This window comes from Anarhichas minor, unplaced genomic scaffold (assembly GCF_050575085.1).
Source record: "Anarhichas minor isolate MPS153535 unplaced genomic scaffold, ASM5057508v1 ptg000027l, whole genome shotgun sequence".
NCBI classification, from domain to species: domain Eukaryota; kingdom Metazoa; phylum Chordata; class Actinopteri; order Perciformes; family Anarhichadidae; genus Anarhichas; species Anarhichas minor.
The window spans coordinates 21,332,080-21,355,000 of NW_027466473.1; the positions used below are offsets into that span (position 1 = coordinate 21,332,080).

At 42.4% G+C, this 22,921-nt stretch overlaps 1 protein-coding gene across 4 annotated transcripts in view; it reads right to left on the bottom strand.

Annotated features, from left to right (window-relative positions):
• jade2 (jade family PHD finger 2) overlaps positions 1–22,921 on the bottom strand; it is a 162,024-nt gene that overhangs the window by 70,309 nt on the left and 68,794 nt on the right. For all 4 annotated transcript variants that reach the window (XM_076101398.1, XM_076101400.1, XM_076101402.1 and 1 more), the window contains 4 exons: positions 12,813–12,964; positions 9,366–9,577; positions 5,794–5,961; positions 1,881–1,997 (listed from right to left, as the gene is read on the bottom strand). In XM_076101398.1, the coding sequence (XP_075957513.1) occupies positions 1,881–1,997; positions 5,794–5,961; positions 9,366–9,577; positions 12,813–12,964 (649 nt within the window). The remainder of the gene's footprint in view (positions 1–1,880; positions 1,998–5,793; positions 5,962–9,365; positions 9,578–12,812; positions 12,965–22,921) is intronic.

Consider the following 22,921-nt stretch of genomic DNA (forward strand, 5'->3'; position numbering starts at 1 on the left):
CAGGAAAAGAGACACAGCAAGGTTTCATCAGAGGTTGTTATCACCAAATTATCAAAATATGAACAAAGATTTGAAGTATCTCAGAGCAACGTGGACTATAAAAAGTGGTCTAGAAGGGAAGACCTCTGATCCAGTATGAACTGTTTGACCAAGTGTGCATTAAAGACGACATTTATTCCATCGTCTCTTTGACTTCCCCGTGCCTAAACCTTTCAAGATGGAAAACTGCGTTGCTATTTCCTACTTTTCCCGACATTCAGAGCCTGCACAGGACTCCCGCTGCTCGTGCAGCGCTGCATCTCTACCTGCTGTGTGAGGTGGCAGCTGATCAGTGAGCTTGTTTGTACAGTCGCCCGCCTGCAGCCATGGAAGCGGGAGAGAGAGAAACTCTCTCCCTACGGGGACGGATTCTGGCTCAAGTACTCGCTGTTAATCTAAAGCATCAATACTGTGACGGCAAAACACCGTGAAACAAACAGGCATCTGGACACACGCTTTGCATACATCCGGCACACATGTATGTACAGCGAGCGCGGGGCTTCTAGGAAATCCACCTTGAGGGCACTTTTAAAGCTGAACCGTCCGCAAGCTAACAGCTGTAAAGTGGGTTAGTGTTAGTGTGCCAGTGGGGGTTTTGTTTGCGTACTCAGCAGCATGTTTAAGAGGTGCCGGGTTCAAACGGATCCACCCGCGCCCAGCGGGAGGCTAAGAACTATGATGATCTGTGTTGCTGAGAGACCTTTTATGCGAGTGTGTGTGTGTGTGTGTGTGTGTGAGTGTATACTGCTTACTATAAAGCAAGGGAGTCTGTGTGTTCTTCTTCGCATATATCGAGAACCGCTTATCCGATCTACTTCACTCTTGGCTTGTGTAATGCTGCACCTGAGGGAGTGCTTCTGATGCAAGTTGGACTCATGACACGTTCAATATTAATAAAGTCAGACTAAACAAGCGAACAGCACTCTGTGCAGCAGCGGGGGGCCGAAGCTGACGGCTCATACAAGCGGACTCTTCCTCTCTTCTATGGAGTTGTATGAACACGGGCGACTGGAAGCAGAATCGAACCAGCGTACTTCACCAGTGTGACGGAGAGTAGGCCACGACTTTGGCTTGCTTTTTACACAAAGAGTGAGTCTGTGTTTCTCCGCTGCAAGACTAAAAACGTTTCGCCAGCAAAATACGTCCACTAGTTAAATCCACTCTGTATTTCACAAGTGCTGTAGCTACGTCAAATTTGTATTTGACACAACTGTGTCACGGCAGGTGTATTGCTGAGGACCAAAAGGAAGCGCAGTTGTGAAGTTGTTTGCGGTAGTTAAAATATTCTCAAAGAGCTTTGTTGTAGTTCTGTGTACCATTTTACGTCGATAAGGCTGTATTTCAGAATGTGCGTCCCATTTGTTTATAAAAAATGAAATCCAAAAGTGAAACCGTAATATTGATTTTCACACACAGTCACAACTTTCATTCATTTTTATCTTCAAGCTTGCTTTCATTCCAGCTGTGCAGATGATGTGCAGTGTGCGTGTAAATAGCATGAAGATTGGAATAGTAAGAAAAAGAAGAAAAAAGGACGAAGAGGAAGAAAGCGCATCTGTCTGGCTCTTAATAGTGGACGGCTGCTGCCAGAGCAAAATACAAACATGCCAAACAAACACCAGCATGCCCAAAAAAATGCATGAAAAGCAGAAATAAACGATATATGATTACTACATTCCTTTTTCCACAGACAAGAATTGATGTTAAAATAATAATCCAACAAGCACAAGCTCTTAACTTAGTTTAAGGTTATTGTTAAAGTGGCAACTAAATGTGCTTTATTCGTGTTCAGGTAAGGTTTTGGGTCACTTCATAACAACATCAGCGTTTATCTGACGCACCTGTATGCAGGTTCCCGTGTGCTCTCGACACAGGCTGCAGTACAGAGCCCAGCGGCTGGCGGGGATGTGGGACACCTTGGTAATGGGCTCCATCTTCTCTGGACAGCCTATACTCACCTGCAGGGAGAAATACACAAGTCTGAAACAAAGCACGGTGTCTGATAAACAATCAACAGTGTGTGGAGATTCATGGTATTTCTTCATCATCATCATCAAAGCAACACTTGTGGCAGTCATTTTAGCGGTTTCATTTTAACATTCGTAGTGCTGATTATGAGGAGATTCATCGATAGGTCCATCAACAGGAAAAAATGCTTTAAAATGTGTTTCTGGTTCCAGATTCTTAAATGTGAGGAATGCTGCTTTTCTTGTGTTTTTTAAACAGAAATAAAAATGTAAAATGAAAATATTGGTCGAACAAAATAAGCTATTCGAAGACTGAGAAACCTGAGTCGAGGTATTTTCACAATTGGTAGTCGTGGTGCATCATAGCACAGTTATTTCATTAATATTTCATATGTCAACAATTACCAGCTGGAGATTGTACTTCAACCATGTTTTTATAAAAGCACAAGACCTCTGGATTAACTTCGGTCTTCGCTTTAATCTCCACCAAACCATCCACTCACCGATAATAATAAACTAACTGGGGCTTGAATGGTAACTTCTTCAGTGTTTTCCAATTTCAAAAGCCAAGCCCTTGAATTAGAAAGTCTGTCCCTGGACCCAGAGCAGGAACACCTGTGCTCCTTGGAAAAACATGGCTGTGACTCACCCTCTCTGAGCGGTCTATTCAGAGCAGCTTTGGCCCCCAGAACCCTTCTCCACCAAAAAGTCATTGACCTGTGCCAACCAGCCGTGCAGAATAGAGTGGAGAGCACTCGTCTCCAAAGTGCCATTTCTTCCTTCCTTCCTCCGCTGCCTGTTTTCTTTCCAAACACCATTCCACTTCTTTTTTACATTCGCTTGTTCTCGCGTTCACAGTATTTCCCTCTTTTCCTTGTCCTTCACGCTCGCTTTAACAAGCTGACGACATGCCTCTCTCTCTCTCTCTCTCTCTCTCCCCCTCTCTCTCTCTCTCTCTCCGTCTGCTCGTCCTTATATCTGATTTTCTTCTCCGTCCTCTCGTCAGCTCATTCACAGGAGGATAGCACACTCGATCCGAGGTCAATAGAAAGTAGCGTTCGGACAATGAAGCCCCATCTGTTGCCGTCAACGTCCACTTCTTTCATACGGAACGGATCGATGGCCAAAAAGGATTTCCACTCTTTGAATCAGAGAGGTTGCACTTTACACAATTCCTCCACCTTGTCCTCTTCAGTTGGTTTGTCGATACTCAAAACGTCAGGGCTGTAGATTTCCAAGAGTGTGTGTGTGTGTATGTGTGTGTGTGTGTGTGTGTGTGTACCGTAAGTGTGTGTAAGCACATAGCAGGCCTTTTAACATGCTTGCTCGCTCCCCGATTAGCAGATTCAAGCCCCAATTACTTCACATTTCAAAGCCGCGAGATGGAAAACTGACAAAAATTGAAATCACTTCATTGGAAATGGGTGGAAATCAGGGTGTCAATTTGAAAAGGCATTTTTAAAAAGAGGGGCTCTGTCTCTGTGCATGTGTGTGTGTTGTGAAAAGCCGTTTAAAGAGGGACCTCTCTCTAGGGGTTGAAGGCAGAGGGCTGACGGCAGCTATACACACAGCGCTGCGGGGGGGCTGTATCGTTTGAAGGCTTGGTGGTGTGTTCACGCACACACACACACGCACACACAATCCAGCACTCTCTATGAATGGCACTGTCACACACACAGAGCCTATTTTTCTGAAAATATTCATATTCAGTAGAAAACCAGCCAGTGTTGAGATGTGAGTGTATATTTGTGAGGACGTCTGCTATTAAAGCCTCTTTAGATCATGCGAGCACACACAAAGGTCTATGCAAGGACACGCGCGCAGACACGCACATGAAGCACAGACATGCAAATGATCTGGTTTTTCTTTTTCATCCCTCCCTCCTCGGTAGGAAGAGAAAACAAAAGCGAACGGAGCAATGAAAACAATTAGCCCAATCAAGGGTGACAGAAGGCAATTCGAAGTAAAAGGTTTGAGCTGCCAAAAGTCACTCCATTACTGAGGAATCTGCTGGCGGAGTGTGTTCCCGACACATGACTGACTGTCTTAACAGTTTAAAGGTGTGTGCGGGGCGTGAAGCAACATCCGTTCCCTGAAACCTCTGAAGAGAGCGGGCTGCTTTATGTCCATTTGGGAGCTTTCAGATGAGACGCTTCCGAAAGGTATCATCAAGACACATCAAGTGGAAATGAGACGAACAGGTTCCTCGTGAATCTATTTAAATGACTTGCAGACTGACTAAAGTGTTAGGTTTGTACTGAAGGAGCTACATGAAGTGTTTAAAGCATTTATTGTAAACAAGGAAACCAAAATGGGAAGTGTGAGTGTTTCTTAAAATCTAGGCCACATTTACTGAAAGACCTTGTAGTTTTGGATTGTTTCAAGTACTCTTACATGGTACATCTAAAGAGTTATGGGTCGCTGCAATCCTCCATCCTCTCAGCTGAAGCTAATATGAGGCTAATGGGCCTTTTTCACCTCAAGTGATGCGTTTTGTCCTGAAAACCAGTGACCGGACCAATCGGTGTCCTGTGAGGAGCTACTAGCAGCTACGAGCGTGAGACGACACAGAGGAGCGACTGTTCGATTATATCCGAACTGGAATCTCTACCGGATAAAAGTAAAATGATTTCACCCCCTCGGAAATTAAAATTGTCTTCTGAACAAGTTTCTTTCAGTGCAAATGTTTCCTATTAACACCTAAAGAAACATTGCATGAATCCAGTTCACTTGAACTGAAGTTTGCATGCATGCAGAATGTTTGCCCATCGACACTGTAATCTTCCATCACAGTGATCTGCGCTGCCACCATATTTATGCTCCATTCTAAAAGGGAAAGATTTTCTTTCTCCAATCCTTCATCTGGCAAAGATTGAAGAAAAGCTTTTTGCGTCCAGGCTTTTCAGGAACATGAATGGTGGGGGTTAGGGTTTCTGTTGATGCAAATGGTGAAAAGAAAACCAGTGTACCTGAAAGAGTGTTCAGTAAAGAGTGTGCAGTAAAGAGTGTGCAGTAAAGAGTGTGCAGTAAAGAGTGTGCAGTAAAGCGTGTTTTCAGAGATGGATGCAGTGTCTTTTGAGGTGAGGATGGGATGAAGTGAAGTTCAGTCAAAACACAAGTGCAGGAGTCAAAATAAGCATCGTGTGGGTTCTTATCACAGCATCGTACGCACCACGCAGTCTTTCAGGGGCTTTTTATTTATCTTTTTCTTTTATGGTGTAGGCGCCTCGTCCAAGAGCACCAGACGTGTTTCAACACACATTCAACACCAAGCACATACTTCAGGTTTGTGTAGCTGCTGACTCCACTTAACTAATGCAGGATAGATGGATTTTACACTAATGTTGACAATGACTGCAGCTGTATGCACTCACACAAATGTAAAATAAATAAATAAATAGAATAACAGCCTCACGTTGTCTGCCTGTCTGTCCAAAACGACACCACTTCACATCGCGTTCAAGAGAATGGGACAGACGAACCGACAACCAGAAGATATAAAACACTCACTCTTTTAAAGCAACAATATTCAACACTAAAACAAACAGATAAAAGAGGAGGCATGGATGCTAATTTCTCCATCAACAGTGGCATCAAGTACAACCCCAACACATCTGGATCTGTGTGGCGTGTGACGGATTGCCTGTCTTTGATTGGTAGAATCCTGCACCAGGTTTAGTAAATGTAGAGAAGAACTATCTTTAAACACTGAAGAGAGCACGTCTGCACCACACTATATTCAGATAATTTGGCCATTTTGTGCCCCGTGCCCCTGCTTGAGTCTCACCTCGGGGATCCATAAGGCACAGCTGACGTGGACCCACTTGGTTCCACTGCGGGTGGGCTTGAGGGCCCCCCCTCTCTTGGGGCAGAGCAGACATTTGGGCTGGACGCCCAGAGCGCAGGTCCGACACAGCCAGTTCCCCTGGGGTACCTTCAGGATGCCATAACACGCCTGCGACAGGGGGAGAGAGAAGTTAGCAGAGGTGATGATGTGCAGAAGACGAAGAGATTATGTCTGAAGGTAACAAAGTCCACCTAGTCGGGTTCGTACGGATTAACAAGCGAGATATAATGTGTTGATCGCTGCACTTTAAAAAGGTGCTCTGGTACCTTTTGGACAGAGCCAGACTGGTTGTTTCCCCCTCGCTTCAAATCTTTTTGCTTAGCTAACCGGCTGCTAGCAGCAACTTCTTACTTAGTGGACAGATATGAGAGCGGTATCATTCTTCTTCTTCTTCTTATCTAACTCTTGACATAAAACCAATGAGTGTCTTACACGAAAATATTCCTCTAACATGGTTTGCCCCATTAGAGGGTGGACAGTTGTTGTGCCAAATAATATTAAAAGACAAGACGGACGTCTTTTAGCAGTGAGAGGAGTCGCCCCTGATGGCCAATAGAAAGAATGCAAGTTTTAGGTATTTCTTCATTGGCTTCACTAGGAGGTTTGCAGCCTGAACTGGTAGCAAAAATTGTTAGTAAATTGTTTGCAAACAATTGTTTATTGATGGTATTTTATGTGTCCTGATGCATTAAGTTGATCTCGTTGCTTAATAAAGTCAATACTTGGTGAACTAAAGAGCTAGACATCAATCATCCGAGTACATGCATGAGACGAAACATGTTCATTGTTTTGAACTGGGATGATCCTGTTTTCCATCTTTTTCTAAATAATTCCACTTCTATTTCATATACAGGCAGCACGCTATGAGAATAAACATGCAGCAATTGGAAATGTGCTCTGGAAACACAATCTATTACAGCCACTATTGACTCTAACCACTTCTATTATTTCATCTTTCTTTGTTAGCGGTGTGTTGTCAACACAAAATGATTGCAATGAAGCTGCCGTATATCTGAGACGTGATAGTCTGTGCCATGCATTCACAGGGCATGCCATCAGGAAATTAAACCCAGCAGACACACAGTGAATACACACGGACACTGTGAAACGGATAATGTCACTTTTGGAGGCTAGAATTTCCCCACAGGCACAAAAACAGCCTCTGCTGGCTTCTGTATACAAATCGGTTTAAAGAAATATGTTTAACTACTTCCATAAAGAAGCAGGAGACTGGAGGGAGACTTGATTTTAACCAGCTGCACCACAAAGCCACCCCATGGTTCTGTTTTCATGGCTTTTCACATTTGGAAACAGCATACTTTCAGTGGTTGCTGCATCTTAAACCGGAAAGTAATGACAGTCTGCTGCTTATTTCCTGAGATTAAAACAAAACTCCTCGCTTTTTTCCTTCTGAATCCTCTTACAGCTCCTTAGGAAGTTATGCTTTACTGCTGCTCCAATAACGCACAACAACAAAAACTTGCATTCTTGAACAATTCCTCCACATATTATTGTCTCTGCCCAATACTTTTCTTTCAACCGGAATTACGGAAGCAAGACATTTTCCACATACCACTTGGTGTTGTTTTTAAAACACAGCAGGTTATTGTATCATCAACACTCCACCCATTTCCCCTTTCCGCTAACACGTGTGGGTGCCCTGGAAGTTTTTCATGCCAACATAACAGCTTATATTTGAAAAGATCCAGTGCCGTAGGTCAGAAACAGAGTTATTTTATCGTTAGATATGATTTACTGTCGTTCTTAACACCTCTTTCTCCTCCATTACCATAACGTCTGCGTCAGATCTATCAAATCTCAATTCTAACGGGTCAAATCAAACTATCACTCTTTTGGTCAAGGCCCAAATGAAATTGCAAGGTGAAAAAAACAACCTGGGCGTCCCCAAACATGATTTCAGGACCCACTGCTGCTAAATTCAAGCCTGGCCTCAGGATGCAATCACTCATCTTACTCTACAGAAGGAAGGCTGCATCGAATGTTCTATGACTGAAAAGCTGCAATGCATCAAGAGCTAATAACACAATGGAAAGGTATAAAAAAAAAACACGTTTGCACTGACTGGAAGCAAAGAAAATGAGACACCAAGGACTTCATCAACATTAAAAGCAGTTAAAGCACTTTATTGATGAAAGGTTTTATTGATCAAACAAAGCTAGCAAGTAAGCGGAGCATCTTTTACCTGCTGGCGGTTAGAAAGACGGCCGGGGAAGCAACAGTCAGCGTTGAATGTGTTCCCTCTATATCAGCTTTATCATTACTGAATACTCCCTCGGAGTAACAATTTATTTCACTCTCTTAATATACATGACTCCTCATGTTTGGCATTTAGTGTCCATTTACAGTATAAAAGAAGTGGATGTAGTCGCCGAGACGTCAGCCATCGGTTTGTGGACGGCCGTTGTTGAAGCCTTGAGTTTGGCATCGTGGCCATCGCCATCTTGATTTTTGTCCGTCTCCATCTTGTTTTTTCACAACCAGAAGTGACACGAGACAGTACAGAAAGTACAAACCGAACTCAGAAGGTAGCCCCGCCCTAAAGCATCCCCTGCTTTATGGTCTATTTGACTCTAAATGGACCATAAGTTACTAAATGAACATCATGCTGTATTGAAGAAGACTTGAAACTAGAGATTGAGACCATAAACTCATGTTTACAATGTTTACTGAGGTAATAAATCAAGAGAGAGGTAGAGTCATTCTCTCATAGACTTCTATACAACCAGAGGAGTCGCCCCCTGGTGGACATTAGAGAGAATGCAGGTTAAAGACATGAAGCATTGGCTTCCCTTTTCAGAGGTTGCAGCCTGAACTGGTCCCGATAGTTTGTAAATTGTGTGATGCATTGAGTTCATCTTTTTGCTTAAAGTCAGTAATTGGTGAACTAAAGAGCTAGACAACAAACACTGACCTTTTTACCATTTGCATATGCATGAGATGAAACAATTTTCACATTTTGAAACTGGGATGATCATGTTTTCCATCTTGTTCTAAACAATCCCACTTCTGTTTCATGCTTTTTAACCCCGTTGAGAGTGACATTTTAGGTCTGCAGCTGGATGTAACTATTTCCATCCAGTGTTATAACAGCAGGAAAGCAGAGGCAGTCTGGTGACACTAAAGGTGTGTCAGCGCCAACGGGGCCGACGGAACAATTAACACCGTGTCCCGGTGCAACAAACACACCAGCGGCCCCCTCGAGCCTCGAGATGTCAAAGGTACCACTTGTGAAACTGATACTGTGCCTGCACGCTCACGCCGATGATGAATGAAGCCCCGGGGAGAAAAATATGAGTAGAATATGTAAGGCAGCTCTGAGGACAACAGCAAAACCTCGTCTTTGAACAACCTTGATTTTGTATTTTAAATTATTTTTCACAGAGGGACTTTTCTTATTCTGTAAAAGAACGTTTTTTTAAGAAGCCACAAGGATGAGTGCTACTTAAAAACACATGCGCTTGAAGAGAGAGATAAGCCACTTAATATCTGACCTGATGAACGCAGACGTTGCACTCGTCGCAGAAGACCATCTCGTTGCCGTCCTCTCCCTCTGGCGAGCGGCAGACGTCGCACACCACGTCCTCGTCGTACTCGATGCCCAGGCCTTCCTCCGTCTCGATGGCCTGCCGCATCTTCTCCTCGCACGCGCTCTCTAGCTCGACCAGGATGCACTCCATCGTCAGCTCGTCCAGCTCTGGCAGCGCTGGTGGGCCGGACGACAGAAAGTAAAACTTTAAAAAGTGTTGTATTGGAAGTATTGGGCCAGCACAGAGCAATTAAAAGTACGAGTGCAGTAACAGGGTCGACACTCAAGTTCTTGTTTTCGACAATGATAACAGTAATGGAAAGCTGCTCAAAATGAGTCAATTTACCAAAACACGTTGTCTCACACTTTGATTGGAAATGCTCAGGGCTTTCCTTCTCATGTGCACCTCACACAGGTCGCTCTCTGTTTTCTTTCTTTGGATAAAAATGTGCAGAAAATGAGCGGCAGGACGTGGGAGTGTGTGCAGTTGACCAGAGAAACGCTACATGTGCTCTGTCACTACAAGCCCATTTGCAATCATAGCCAAAAAAATAAATAAAAAATAAACGACGAAAATTTGTCACTCAGCCCTTCTTGCAGACAGCTCGGTTCACTGTGCCAATATGTGTCGGCATTAGCATTCATGTTCCTGCCTCATTTGCATCTCAAAGTGATGCCTTGCTCCAAGGCTGGTTAATAGTGGATGAAAACTGATTTAACTGGCAAATGCACGCTTTCTTCCTCGTAAAAAAGAAGAAAAAAAAAAAGAAGAAGCGAGTATTTGAGGGAGCAGGAAAGTAAACAGTCTGGTTTCCAGGACGGTGGCAAAAAGATGTTGAATGCTATTATCTCAATACATGCAACGAGATTACAATAATTAGACAAAATGGGTAACAGCAAGGCATTAAACCTAGCGTGAAAAAAATAGTTTGTCTTTCCTAAATTAAATTAAAGAGGATTGATTGGATTGTTTACTTGGAGACCGTAAATGAAACGAAGACACAAATCAAATCACAATCTGCAGAGTTGTGTATTTGTGATTTTGCTCGGACACAAAATATGAAAGTAATTTTTTTAATTGAGTATCACACCGCCTCGCCCGAATGCACCACGCTGCGCTAAAGAAACTTTTGCCGTCCTGGAGTCTGTAGTCGAGGATTATTTATTGATTTACTTGAAGGATTCAGTTGGGAGTTATTTTTTTAAGTAGAGCTGTGCCTCCTGTGTCTCCATCCGTTATTCATGTCACTGAATCCCTCCCCATCCAAAAAAGTTTTAGAAAAATGAATAAATAAACAACTTTATTTACTGGTTCTTGAGCATCTCGTTGCAGACAGAGTTCATTTACAACCTGAGCTGCAGTTTCACATAAAGAAATGAAGCTTTAGACCAAAACACTGTTTAACTTCCAAATGATATTCAGATGTGAACATTTGCTGCCGATGCTGAAAACAAGTCAACTTTATTCTCCATATATTAGGCGTGAATCTGACCATGAACACAAACTTTGGTACGAATGAAGAACTGAAGGAAAGAAACTGTCGAACTCGAAATGGATTTCGAAGCCGCAGAGAGAAGGGAAGTAGGGTTAGATATTAACCTGCATTGACATTTACACCATGAACTAAACACACACACACACACACACACACACACACACACACACACACACACATGCACACACACACACACACACACACACACAGGAGGGAGGGAAGCAACACACCGGTCACACATATCTGAGAATGTGTGTGTGCACTGCAGTGTATTTACTTTATATTTATCTCCTGTGAGTGTGTTTCCGTGTTTGTTCATGTGACAGCTGTCCGCACATGCAGATGCACATTTATCATGCGTGTGTGTGCATGTGCTCACGACTCAACACACACACACACACACACACACACAGACCAAAGGCAAACACAGACTGAATATCGTTCTTTGCTGTTCTACTGCTCTTATTCTGCACTTTGTTGATGCATTCTGTGGCTTCCTGTACTTCTCTATTCCTATTGAACTTACTTTACTGAACGCTTTAAATGCCATGACGCCTGATATTCAATAGTGTCTTTTCTCTATTACTACTGACATGCTGTATGTTTTCCATTGTTTTGTGCTGCTGTAATGACCTAGTTCTCTGCAATGAATCTAGTTTCCTCTAAACTGAATCATTTGAAAATCAAATAAAGCCCAAGCCTAAAAACAATGTTTAAAATTGCCAGAATTACAGCATGTCCAGTATCAACACTCTGCTTCTAAGTACACACACACACACACACACACGCACACACACACACACACACACACATAAGCATACAGTAAGTGGAGGTCTGAGATAGAAAATGCTGAGTCACCCCATCATGAGTCCAGAGTCGTGCAGCCTCACCCGGCAGAACCAATCAACCGTCTGTTTGTTTGTTCTTGCATTGAGGGTTATGAGAAAAAACAAAACGCTTTCTGCTCCAGGAAGAGCCAGTATGTGTGTGTGTGTGTGTGTGTGTGTGTGTGTGTGTGTGTGTGTGTTTGTTTGATTTAAGGAGAATGTGTCCTAGAAAGAAAGGCCCGAAACCCCGGCGGGGATTTATAAACACAATTACGACGCTCTATCTGAAAGGAGCCGATCAGATATGGAGTGAAATGGTGGAGATGGGAGAGATGCTCGGGGTCAGCAGTTGTCACCGTGGAGGCAAAATGGAGGATGTAGCAGAGCGGAGGAGGGAGAAAGGGACAGTAACTGTAGAAGAGGAGGAAAGGAGCGGGTGATGATGGAAGAGAATGAGGAAAGTTTCAGTATCAGAGCATCTGCAGGTTTCAGAAACCACACTTTAAGACCTTTTTAGACTTTTTAAATGTTACATGTCAGAGAAACGGCTGTTGAAATTGAGTTTTGATGGAACGTATGAAGTAAAAGTGATTGACTGTGAAAGGACAGGTGTGGAAAAGAAAAGAAATGAAGCTAAAAGATGTCAAATCCTTTGCTGGTCTCATTCCTCTGGGAACCTTTGATGAACTAACCGTAATTATAAATTAGGACCGTTTATGTAACTTAAACTTATCGTTCGGTACTTTATTACAACTACAGTTCTGTCAATTTGCAAAACCGGCAGCTTTAATCATAAACAAAGACTCTCTTAATCGTCCACGTTTCCTCTGTTACCCAAACTAAACAGTGCTGAAACATCAAGTCAATTAATCAATTAGTCAACTGACAGATAGTTCTGAGAATCAAATTCATTTGTAACGTGGAAGTCCTTCAGATTCCAGTCCTCGTTGATTTGGCGACTCCCTATTTACTGGCGCTGCCTTCGAAAACTCTTTTGACATTCAGTGACGAGTGTTTTTCTGTTCAATGTCATAGTGCTTCCTGGCCGTCATCTGTGAGATTTGGGCAGCGAGTCTTTCTCGCACTCACCCATCTGTCTGAACTCGTGGTTGACCAGCTCCAGCCAGGCGACGTCCAGGTCGTCCAGGTCGTAGCCGCTGTAGCGCTGGGTGGGAGGAGGCTGGGCGCCGCTCTCCGTCTCTTCCTGCTCGCTGTCGGAAAGGCCGCCTGTCGACAGGGACCTGGAACAAACACAAAGATACACGCGGAGAGTTTGTCACGCGGTCTGGAAACACAACGACGAGTTGTTTCAACACCTGAAAAAAAACACCAAACATGGAGCCGCAGACTGTCTTACAAAATGAAAACTTAGCTAATTATTAAACTTGCCGATGGGTAATAATTCCAGCGGTTGATTGACAAATGAATTAAGCAATAACATGCAACATGGAGTGCTGTGGTTGCTGGCACCGGTGAGCTGCGGTCGTGTTTCAGCTCACTAATACAGCACAACCTCAAGTATGTTATTACTTTAATGCCACGCTCACAACATTAACTCAACACACGGCTGTTGTCATACAGTTACACCCAATCAGCAAGAGGTAAAGAGTCACGTAATATCCACAGCTGGTGTCTGGCCATTGGTCCAGAATAATATAAAGGCCTTTATGTATATTTAAATTATAACTATATAAATTAAACCACAAGCCTTTAAAGGATTTACCGCGTTAATTAAGATACTATAATCCTAATGGGGGGGGATAATCCATAACCTCCCCCCCCGAATCAGAGTTTGACGGATGCCAAAAACAGTAAAAGGGAAAAAAAATAAAAAGCAATCGAAACAATGACAAATCAAGTGGTTGTAGTCGGCAGCAGTGGCAGGAAGCTCCTCCAGGCCAGAGTCTGGTCTCTGGAGCCCCGGGGCCTGAATGTCTCTCTGTGTCAACAACAGCAGGAAATGGGGTCAGGAACTCTGCTCGACCCACTGGGAGCCAATAAAGGCTCAAACACGCTCTCTCTCACACACACACACACACACACACACACACACACACACACACACACACACACACACACACACACACACACACACACACACACACACACACACACACACACACACACACACACACACACACACACACACACACACACACGCACACAGACGCACACACGCACACAGGCCCGTGTAAAAACCTCTGGATACTCTAAGAGCTAATAGACACATATAGATTTGCACAAAATAAGACCAAATCGCACTAAACACACACATCAGGCCGGGAGGCACCACTGTACAGATCACACACACACACACAAATTATCCACAATAGCTCTGTGTTTTGCATATTAACACACACACACACACACACCGCAGTGATTTACACGCTCTCCTGCTGAAGTCGTGACCTTTGTGTGAAAAGGTGAAGTGTGTCAGTGATTAAAACAACAAAACAAAACAACCTTTAGCTTTCCGTGTCGCTCCCTTCAACGGCTCATTATCACACCGCTCGCTTATCATCAACATCCGTCCGTCACTGCCGTCGCCCTCACGTCAAGCAGCACTGCGATCATCATCACCACCATCATCCTCCTCCTCATCATTATCATTATCCTCCACATTATCATCACCACTGCTGCCTTCATCCTCACAACAGCTGCCACAATTTCATTCACTAGAATGGCATTCCATACGTGCTGCCAGGTCAGTAACAATGTGAAATGAAAATAAGGAAGAAAAATCAAAGAAATCATTCCTGGACTGTTGCACGAATGTCAATTCTGACGTACTAAATCACAGATCACAGATTCTTCTTTCTTAGACGTTCGTCTGATAGTGAAAGCACGCAAATCTCTCTGTGAACAAGAAAAACACTTCTGATTACATCAGCTTCACCTGTGGTCGAAGCTTATGGTGCCTTAAATACTCTGAGATCTTTGCATTTTCAGATCAGTCGATGTCACCATCCCAGCACTATGTGCATCAGGGATCAGCAGCATTTACTGTGCTGACACTGCATCCACTAATCTAATAACAAGGTGAAGATATGTCTGCGCATGGCCAATTTAGACCACCAGTGCAGGATCAATGCAGGCCAAAATTGTGATATCATTAATTAATCAGAAGCTCTACTATCTCGCTGTGAGGACAAAAAGGCAGAAAAGTGAACCCTGTTTTGGTCCGGTACCGCTCTGATATGTGATACTGGACAAACAGGAGCGGCCAGTCAACTGGCAGGAGAGGGAGGAGAGAAAAGAGTGAGACAAAGACACACAAGAGACTCTCTCACACACACACACACACACACACACACACACACACACACACACACACACACACACACACACACACACACACACACACACACACAGGGAGAATAGGTTTCATACTGGAAACACTGGGCTGGTTGTTTCCGTTATGTAACTTTAAAAGCAACGTCAGTGTCGTATTACATTGGTGGGTGGTGTTATTGCATTATCAAAGGATACGGCGGGTGTTATTCCATAGTTTGTGTTATTATCGACAAATCTCATGCAAAGTCCTCTCAAATACTTCCTAACAGCCCCGAGCTCATTAGTTCTTACTAAAGACGTTGATCTTTAGAAACAGGATGGAAATATAAACAGCTGGACAATGTAGTTTTTAAGAAATGCTACTCAAGCAAGAGTTTGTAGTGCACGATTTGGGGACCATTAAATCTGCAGATTGATGCACATGAGCAACATAAAATATAAATTGTGTTCCATTGATGTGTTTTTAATAGTTTTTGGACATCAATGGAGGTCACTGGAGATGCATTATATCAGGTTTTGGCTACACGGACAATAAATGGTGATAGTGGGATCAATTCATTGCTGGTTGAGGTACTTTCATGGGGTTTGTTGACCGTGAGAAAAACGTAGAATACAACCAGGCAAGAACGGATGTCCGAGTCCATACCGGGGTAACCGGTGAGTGGTGTAAATACACTGAGACTAGTGTTAGTGCTTTTGAAGACGATGGTGTTCTTAGCTCCGTTTATTCTCATACGGGATTTATTACGTTAGGTTTCATGACTCCTCTGTTGGTGTTTGTTTGGCTTCACGCTGTGAGCGGCAGTGTTGATTTGCTTTCGCAACATGGGGATTTTAAAAAAACAGTTTTTTAAAAGAGGTGAAAAGGAGAAAAGAAAAAGATCAGTCACACCAAACTGTGGATACTAAGTAAACAATATCTGTACCAAAACTGAAAACCTGCATACATTCAGAGAAAAAACGAGAGTTAATGCCATATCCGGAGTCATCCAACTAATAATACATATAGCTAATAATAATACCTAATAATACCTTCATCGATCTGTGAAATGACACCCTTTCTGTCCAACTGACATCCGTTCAAAGGGCCATCCTTCTGCCCTGCCTGTCAGATGTCTACGTATCAACCCCAGCGTGGTGACATTTAAGTTGAGCTCCTGGGCGGTTATGTCACAGGTACAGGACACCAAACAGGAAGTGAGACATGAAAGGAGAGCATCGCCTTATAATAATGTCAAGTCAAGCCATCTAACAGGATGTGAGTCAGTGGGGGTCAGAGTACAATGTGTTCTTCCACTGGTAAGTATCATGTATCACACACACACACACACACACACACACACCTTACATAATGTAGGTAAACAGAACCGTGTGCAACAGGTTTCTGGTTTGTCCAGCCTTCATCGCGACTACAAAGGAAGAGGTAAAGTGTGGAGTCATCTGTCAATAGAGAAGACAATCTCAGCCCTCTGACAAACTGTAAATAGATTGTGTGTCTTTTTATGGGGTTGAATACGAGATTAGTTCACAAGCATTAGCATTGTGAATATCTGCTGGAGATTATTTACATCATATGATGTTTTTATTCATTTTGAGTTTCATACAAAGTTTGATGTTGTCTTGTAAACATTTAAAATGTCACTTCTAATGTATAGATTGCACAACACTGTCCATTACAAAAGTATTTGGACAAAGTGAGTAATTTCTCTCATGGAGGAGATGGATGCTTCTCAATGTGGATGTTCCTGATTTAGATTAAAGCATTTTCACGGGGTTACGTGTTTGTGTTTGGTGGTTTGGTTTATTGCCTGTATTATGATGTATTTATGAAAAAACGGCATTATCAGACTTTGTCGGGGACCGAAGGATGAAGTTATTAAACTGATTTCCATCGTTGTCCCTGGTGTTTTGAATGTCTGTAACATTTCATTTAAAAAGGAGAAAGACGTTCCATCTCTAACCTAATTCGTGGCCTTTGGTCGCTAAAAATGCGCAAACCATATTTTCAGTTTTGGGAACCAGAGGCTGCCTGATTTCTAGGTTATGCAGCTTGTTAATCACAGTTGTTCCCTTTTTTTAAACCCATTACATGATAAGGAAAGAATATTTTTGTGATAAAGAAAGAAACCTTAGACATCACTCCTGTTTACATTAGAGGAGTCCTTACAAGGGGAGCAGCACAGAGGGAATATTTAGATGTTCCCTCCTTGGAATCATAACAATACGGCGGGTTTTCTTTTGATCTTAATGGGGCGTCCCATGAAATATTTATCAGGAGGAGCTTCACACCGCGGGGCTCTGATTTTTAAAACAATGAAAGCCAAAGTGCCCCCTCCATCCCTCTCCCAGCACTGAGGCCCTGAGGAGAGGTGTCTTTGGTTTACTACACGGGACGTGCCTCTGGGGAGCAGAGGAGTGGGAACTGCAAAGTATATCTCGTGGCGTAATGCTGCTGAATAGGATGTTACATGAGCATGGGCAGGGAGGACAGGTGATTTATGTGAGTGTGTGTAAGCCAGAGCCAAAGACCTGGGTTACATAACGCAAATTATTCTTCTGCGTCTGCTTCGGTGGTGTGCAGCGAAATGTGGACCGACTTAGACGATGTAGCCAGGTTCATTTTAAACTGAGCACACATTTAAATGTTTGACTGCAAAAGCTGTACTCTTGCAATGTCCACAGCTTTCCCTTCTGAAGTAAATAGAAACATGTCATATGCAAACATATTCTTATTTTATGCAAATGACTAGGCTTAGGTACATATGACATATGATCACCCATAATTTAGCTCTTATTTCCTCCATTTGAAGACTCAGCTTAGTGATTGTTTGATTTGCAGCAATTTATAAATTAGAATTAAGATTTTCTTTAAATGCAGTGATCTCTATAATTAATACAAATAAAACAAATATATTCTTAATAGTAGTACATTAGTTTATATTATTAAATCTATTTCGACTGGGTAAACAAGTAAAGATATTAATACATGTAACTCAAATATTCTACACTGGTATCGTCCCATAAATTTGGGTTATACTGAGAGGTACTCTCTAATATTTGTCCACCCCATTAATATCAATAAGGATAGACTAAATATCAGAAAACACACGTCAGTATAGCGCAATAAAAGTCAACAGCTACAAACTACAGCCTCCAAAATGACCATAACATTTAATTAACACCTTTAAAACAAAAACTGAACAATATAACGTTCTTAATAAAAGGCAGGATTTACAGCAGGCGTGTTTTATGGCAGTGCATTCGTCCACGTATTGTCCTTCATTTCGAGCGACATTTCGAGTGAAAGGAAAAGTCGTTCCTCGCTCCCATGCACGTATGTTTCTCTGTGTGGATCTCACTTTCCTCCTTTTCACAGAACGTCAATAATAATCTCCTCTCAAGGAGGGATGAAGTGGACGGTGTTTACATAAGACGTGTCCTGTGTGGGCAGAGCGACAGCGGCTGAGCTCCGCTCTCAGTCTGACTCTCTGCCCACACAGGACACGTCTAGTTTAAACAGACATCAACTGCTGACGGATCACTCATGACGAGCAGGAAGTCCTTCTAAAAGGGGCTGGAAATATTTCGATTAACAAGGGGGGGGGGGGGGGGGGGAGTGAGGAGGGCATGATCGTCAGAGAATAAGAACAAGACAAATGAAACAAACAAAAAAAAACAGAAATGTGGGGTGGAAGAAATAAAAAAATGATCTAAAGAAATAAAGAGAGCTTAAAACTTTAAGAGATGCCGGCTGCTGTTCGCATCTGCGATTATCCTTCAGTTACGACTGACGACCACCTTGCTGGCTGCCAAATACCAGTCTGAGAGAAAGAGCACACAAGGTTTGTTTGTTTTTTTAAACCAACACACAGACAGCGACAGCTGATTAGCGACAGCTGATTACATTTTCCAGCAGCAGCTGTCAGCTGGTAATATCGATCATCACATGCAAAGACAGCTTTGTTAATAACTGGAGCTTTAAATACTATTGCAGTGTTTGCAGGTTTATATCGAGGAGAAAGTCAGATTCAATTATTCGTTTTTTGTGACTTATAATATTAGTTTTAGAAGAACAAGCGATGGCGCTAAATCACGCAGCGAAGCCGCTCAGACACCAGGCTGAAGGTCAACAACTGGACATGTTTTACCCAACAGAGTTTGCAACGAGTCTAAGTGAGTTTTAAGGTTTGTATCGACCAGCTGGACTGATTGATAAGAGAGTGAAAGTTAGAGCTCAGAAGTGATTAATCAATCGGCCATAAACTGGCAGGAGGGGAACTACTAGAGCACGGACGGAATGATGTGAAGATTGAAAAGAGAAACCCAAGCCTGGACAGATGAAGAAGAAAGCTAAGGAGCGATGGAGAGAGCAGGGGGATGAGTTTCAGTCAAGTTGGAAGAATACAGCTGTTAACTAAGGCAATAAGATGAGATGAAAGGAAAGTCAAGGAAGAAGAGAAAGAAAGATGATTTTCAGCAGTTTGACTTTAACTTTAATAGTAGGCGTTAAGTTCATTTCATTTGAAATCTATAGGCTTCAACTTCATTCAACAAGCTTCTCTATTGTTTTTAATTCCCTCCAATGCAACACAATATCCTTTTAAACATGTTAAGTTAATGTAAGAGATGTTAACAAAGCTGCAGTTCACATTTTCAGCCAAGTAACAGGACGACAGCCAGAGGGCCTTTCTACTACAACGTCTCAGACGAAGAAGTTTCTTTTACCGTCTGAAGACAAATCTCACCGGTCGATATGCTCCAAAAAAAACCTGATGATCAGTGTGTTACTCTGCAAACAGTAAAAGATTAAACTACTTGTTCAGACATACCATTCTCGTCAGATGCAAACAATCACTTCCCTGTGTGTAACAAACTGCGCCTGTGTGTGTGTGTGTGTGTGTGTGTTTGAAATAATCTCTCATTCTTGAAATACCTCACTGTCACAGTACGGCTGAGAAAACAGTCTATCCCCTTTTCTTCCCTGTAATCCCTCTCTTTCTTCCCTTAGTTTTCCCACCAGACTGTGTGTATGTGTGTGTGTGTGTGTGTGTGTGTGTGTGAGTGTGTGAGTGTGTGTATGTGTGTGTGTGTGTGAGACAATGTGTTGTGCCAACAGCCCCTTATCCTTGGGCGACCCGCACAAACCCCCCCTACTCTAAAACACAATCCCGTATCAGCATGCAGACTGGAAGAGGAGAATCAGGCCAGCATCCAACAGGGCACAGGGTTACCCACCCCAGGGTTCAGGGGCAACCCTGTGTGGCGCTGCAGGGTATGTGTGTGTGTATGTGTGTACAAACACAGGGTTAACTAATTACAAAACTCTGTGTGTGTGTGTGTGTGTGTGTGTTTGCATGCACATCTGTGAGTGTTAATTATTTCTGTCTGCATACTTTCCTGTCTGTCTGACTGTCTGTCTTTGCATCTAATTTAATAGCTCTATTAAATTGTGGCAAAAACAACACTGGATGTATGACCTGCATATATATATATACACACACATATACGCAAAGACATACTTAAAGAAAAGAAAAGAAAATGAATACAAATAAAATAAAAAAATAAAATATATTTAATAATACTAACACGAAGACAAACACGAAGACGAGGATGAAGAAGAAGTAGATGACGACATCCACTGTGGAGTCAGTGGAAACATTTGGTCTCCACCGTCTCCTGAAGCAAACATCTGCCTCTTTAGCTGCTGAATGCTCCAAGATGTTCACGAGTCTGAGCGCTTAACTTCACTTAGCCTGTCTGCCTGTTTGGTGCGGAGCATGTAGTGTACAGTTGTGGTTCTTTTGAGCCCTTTTCTGCAAAAACAGAATCATAAATCTACGAGAGAGTTAAAACTAAGCTTAAAAAGTTGCTGCAGCGAAAACCCAAAACAACGAGCTGAGAAACACATTAAAGCTGCGTTTGTAGCTGAGAGCTGCAGAGTCAGCTGATCATTCTCTGTTCTAAACCGACAGCCAAAAGATGGAGGTTTCCGTCAAACATTCCTCCCATCTGAGAGAACGTGGAAATGATCCAGACTCAGATGAAATACATAATTAAATAAAACAAATATGAAATGACACTGCAGTAATGGCTGCTTTTTTACTTCTGCCATCAACAGTCGTCCATGTGTCTTCAATACTCACACGTACAAACACACTCACAGAGCAGAGCAGGAGGACGGACAGAACCAGACAGATGTTCATAAATTGTTGATGTGTACACACAAACACAAACACACACACACACACACACACACACACACACACCTCTGGATTGTTACAGTGTTGCTCTGGAGACATGAGTCATCTTCATATCATATTTATATGGAGGAAAAAACACACACAGTCATCTTTGTTATATTTATGTGAAATTCAATGATATAACTATATCTCAAACACACGCGCACACACACACACACACACACACACACACACACACACACACACACACACACACATTGTTGTCCGGGTGATCTTTGGGAGCGGTGAGTCATCTTCATGTCATATTCATGTCAATAAAATCAATCATCTCCCGAAACACACAAACATCATTTGCACACTGACCTTTCAGAGATGAGTCACCCCTGTGTTGTGTTCAGAGCAATCAGAGTATCACACACACACACACACACACACACACACACACACACACACACACACACACACACACACACACACACACACACACAGATCATGTAAAGAATCATCTTCACAGTCCGACTATCTCGCCGCATACTTCTTGCATCGGTTTAAAACCTTTTCCTGAATCCAGCTGTTGTGTAAATCAGATCAGCTGATCACATCAACATGAAAGATGAATGCTGGCAGTAAAGAAACTCAGTGACGAGTAGTCGTAGAAGACGCAATAAGAGTTGTAAATATTAATAACTGAAATAAATAAAATACACTGGAAGCAAGTGTTCTTGTGGGGAAATGGAATAGTTAGTACGAGTAACTACTCCAGCTGTTTTCCACAGAGAGAGGAGGCTACAGAGCTGCTCACTGCTAGACTGACGGTTGATCTCTGAGAGCTGCCGTGGAAAAGCAGCACAGTAATGAGCGCTGAGCACCAGAGATGGACGGAACGTTTTCAGTAGAATTTCCATTTTAAGTAGGAGCTCAGGAATGTAAAATATGTGGATTCGTTATAGGTTGTCCTCTCTCTCTCTCTTTCCTTAAGTCAATGCCACTCGTTCTCTCTCTCTCTCTCTCCAACTCGTTGTGTTTCGTCCATGTTTTAAAATATCTCTCCATCACAACCAGGAATATCGCAACCAACGATTTTACAAGATACTATATAGTTTTAAAAGTTTCTTAAAATCATTTGACTCTATTCTCCGTCATGGTATGTTTGTTTATTTAAACCTTTGAAGAAAAGCTTGGAATACCTACAGCCATGAACAACTTGTCAAGGACTATTGATTCAAAAAACTTTACTTATATCTATTCTGTGTGTTGTGTCTTAAGAAGCAGAGTTACCTTCTCGTCGCCTGCAGATGGAAACACATCCAAAACACAACAAATGTTGAGAGCTACAATAGAAGGAAGTTTAATCAATAGCGGGTTATAACAACATCCTAACATTTACCGCACAGTTGAAGTCACAAGCAAAGTTAGAAAATAACACTAAATATAAGAAGTTTTATGTGGAGATTAAGAATTTAAAGCTACAGTTATTAGTAATGGCGAGAAATGATTTACCAGGAAGAGCATGAGTATCAGGTACAAACAAGAAGTACAAACATAAATCAGTTTGAGAGAATATATAATGAGGTACAGTGATGAGGAGATTATTTTATGTTATTTAACTTATGGACCATATAAGTGTTTACTTCTGCCTTCTCCCTTTCCAACATGCTATTAATTTACTATATTTAGAATTTGCAGTATTTGTTTTGCTTTTTT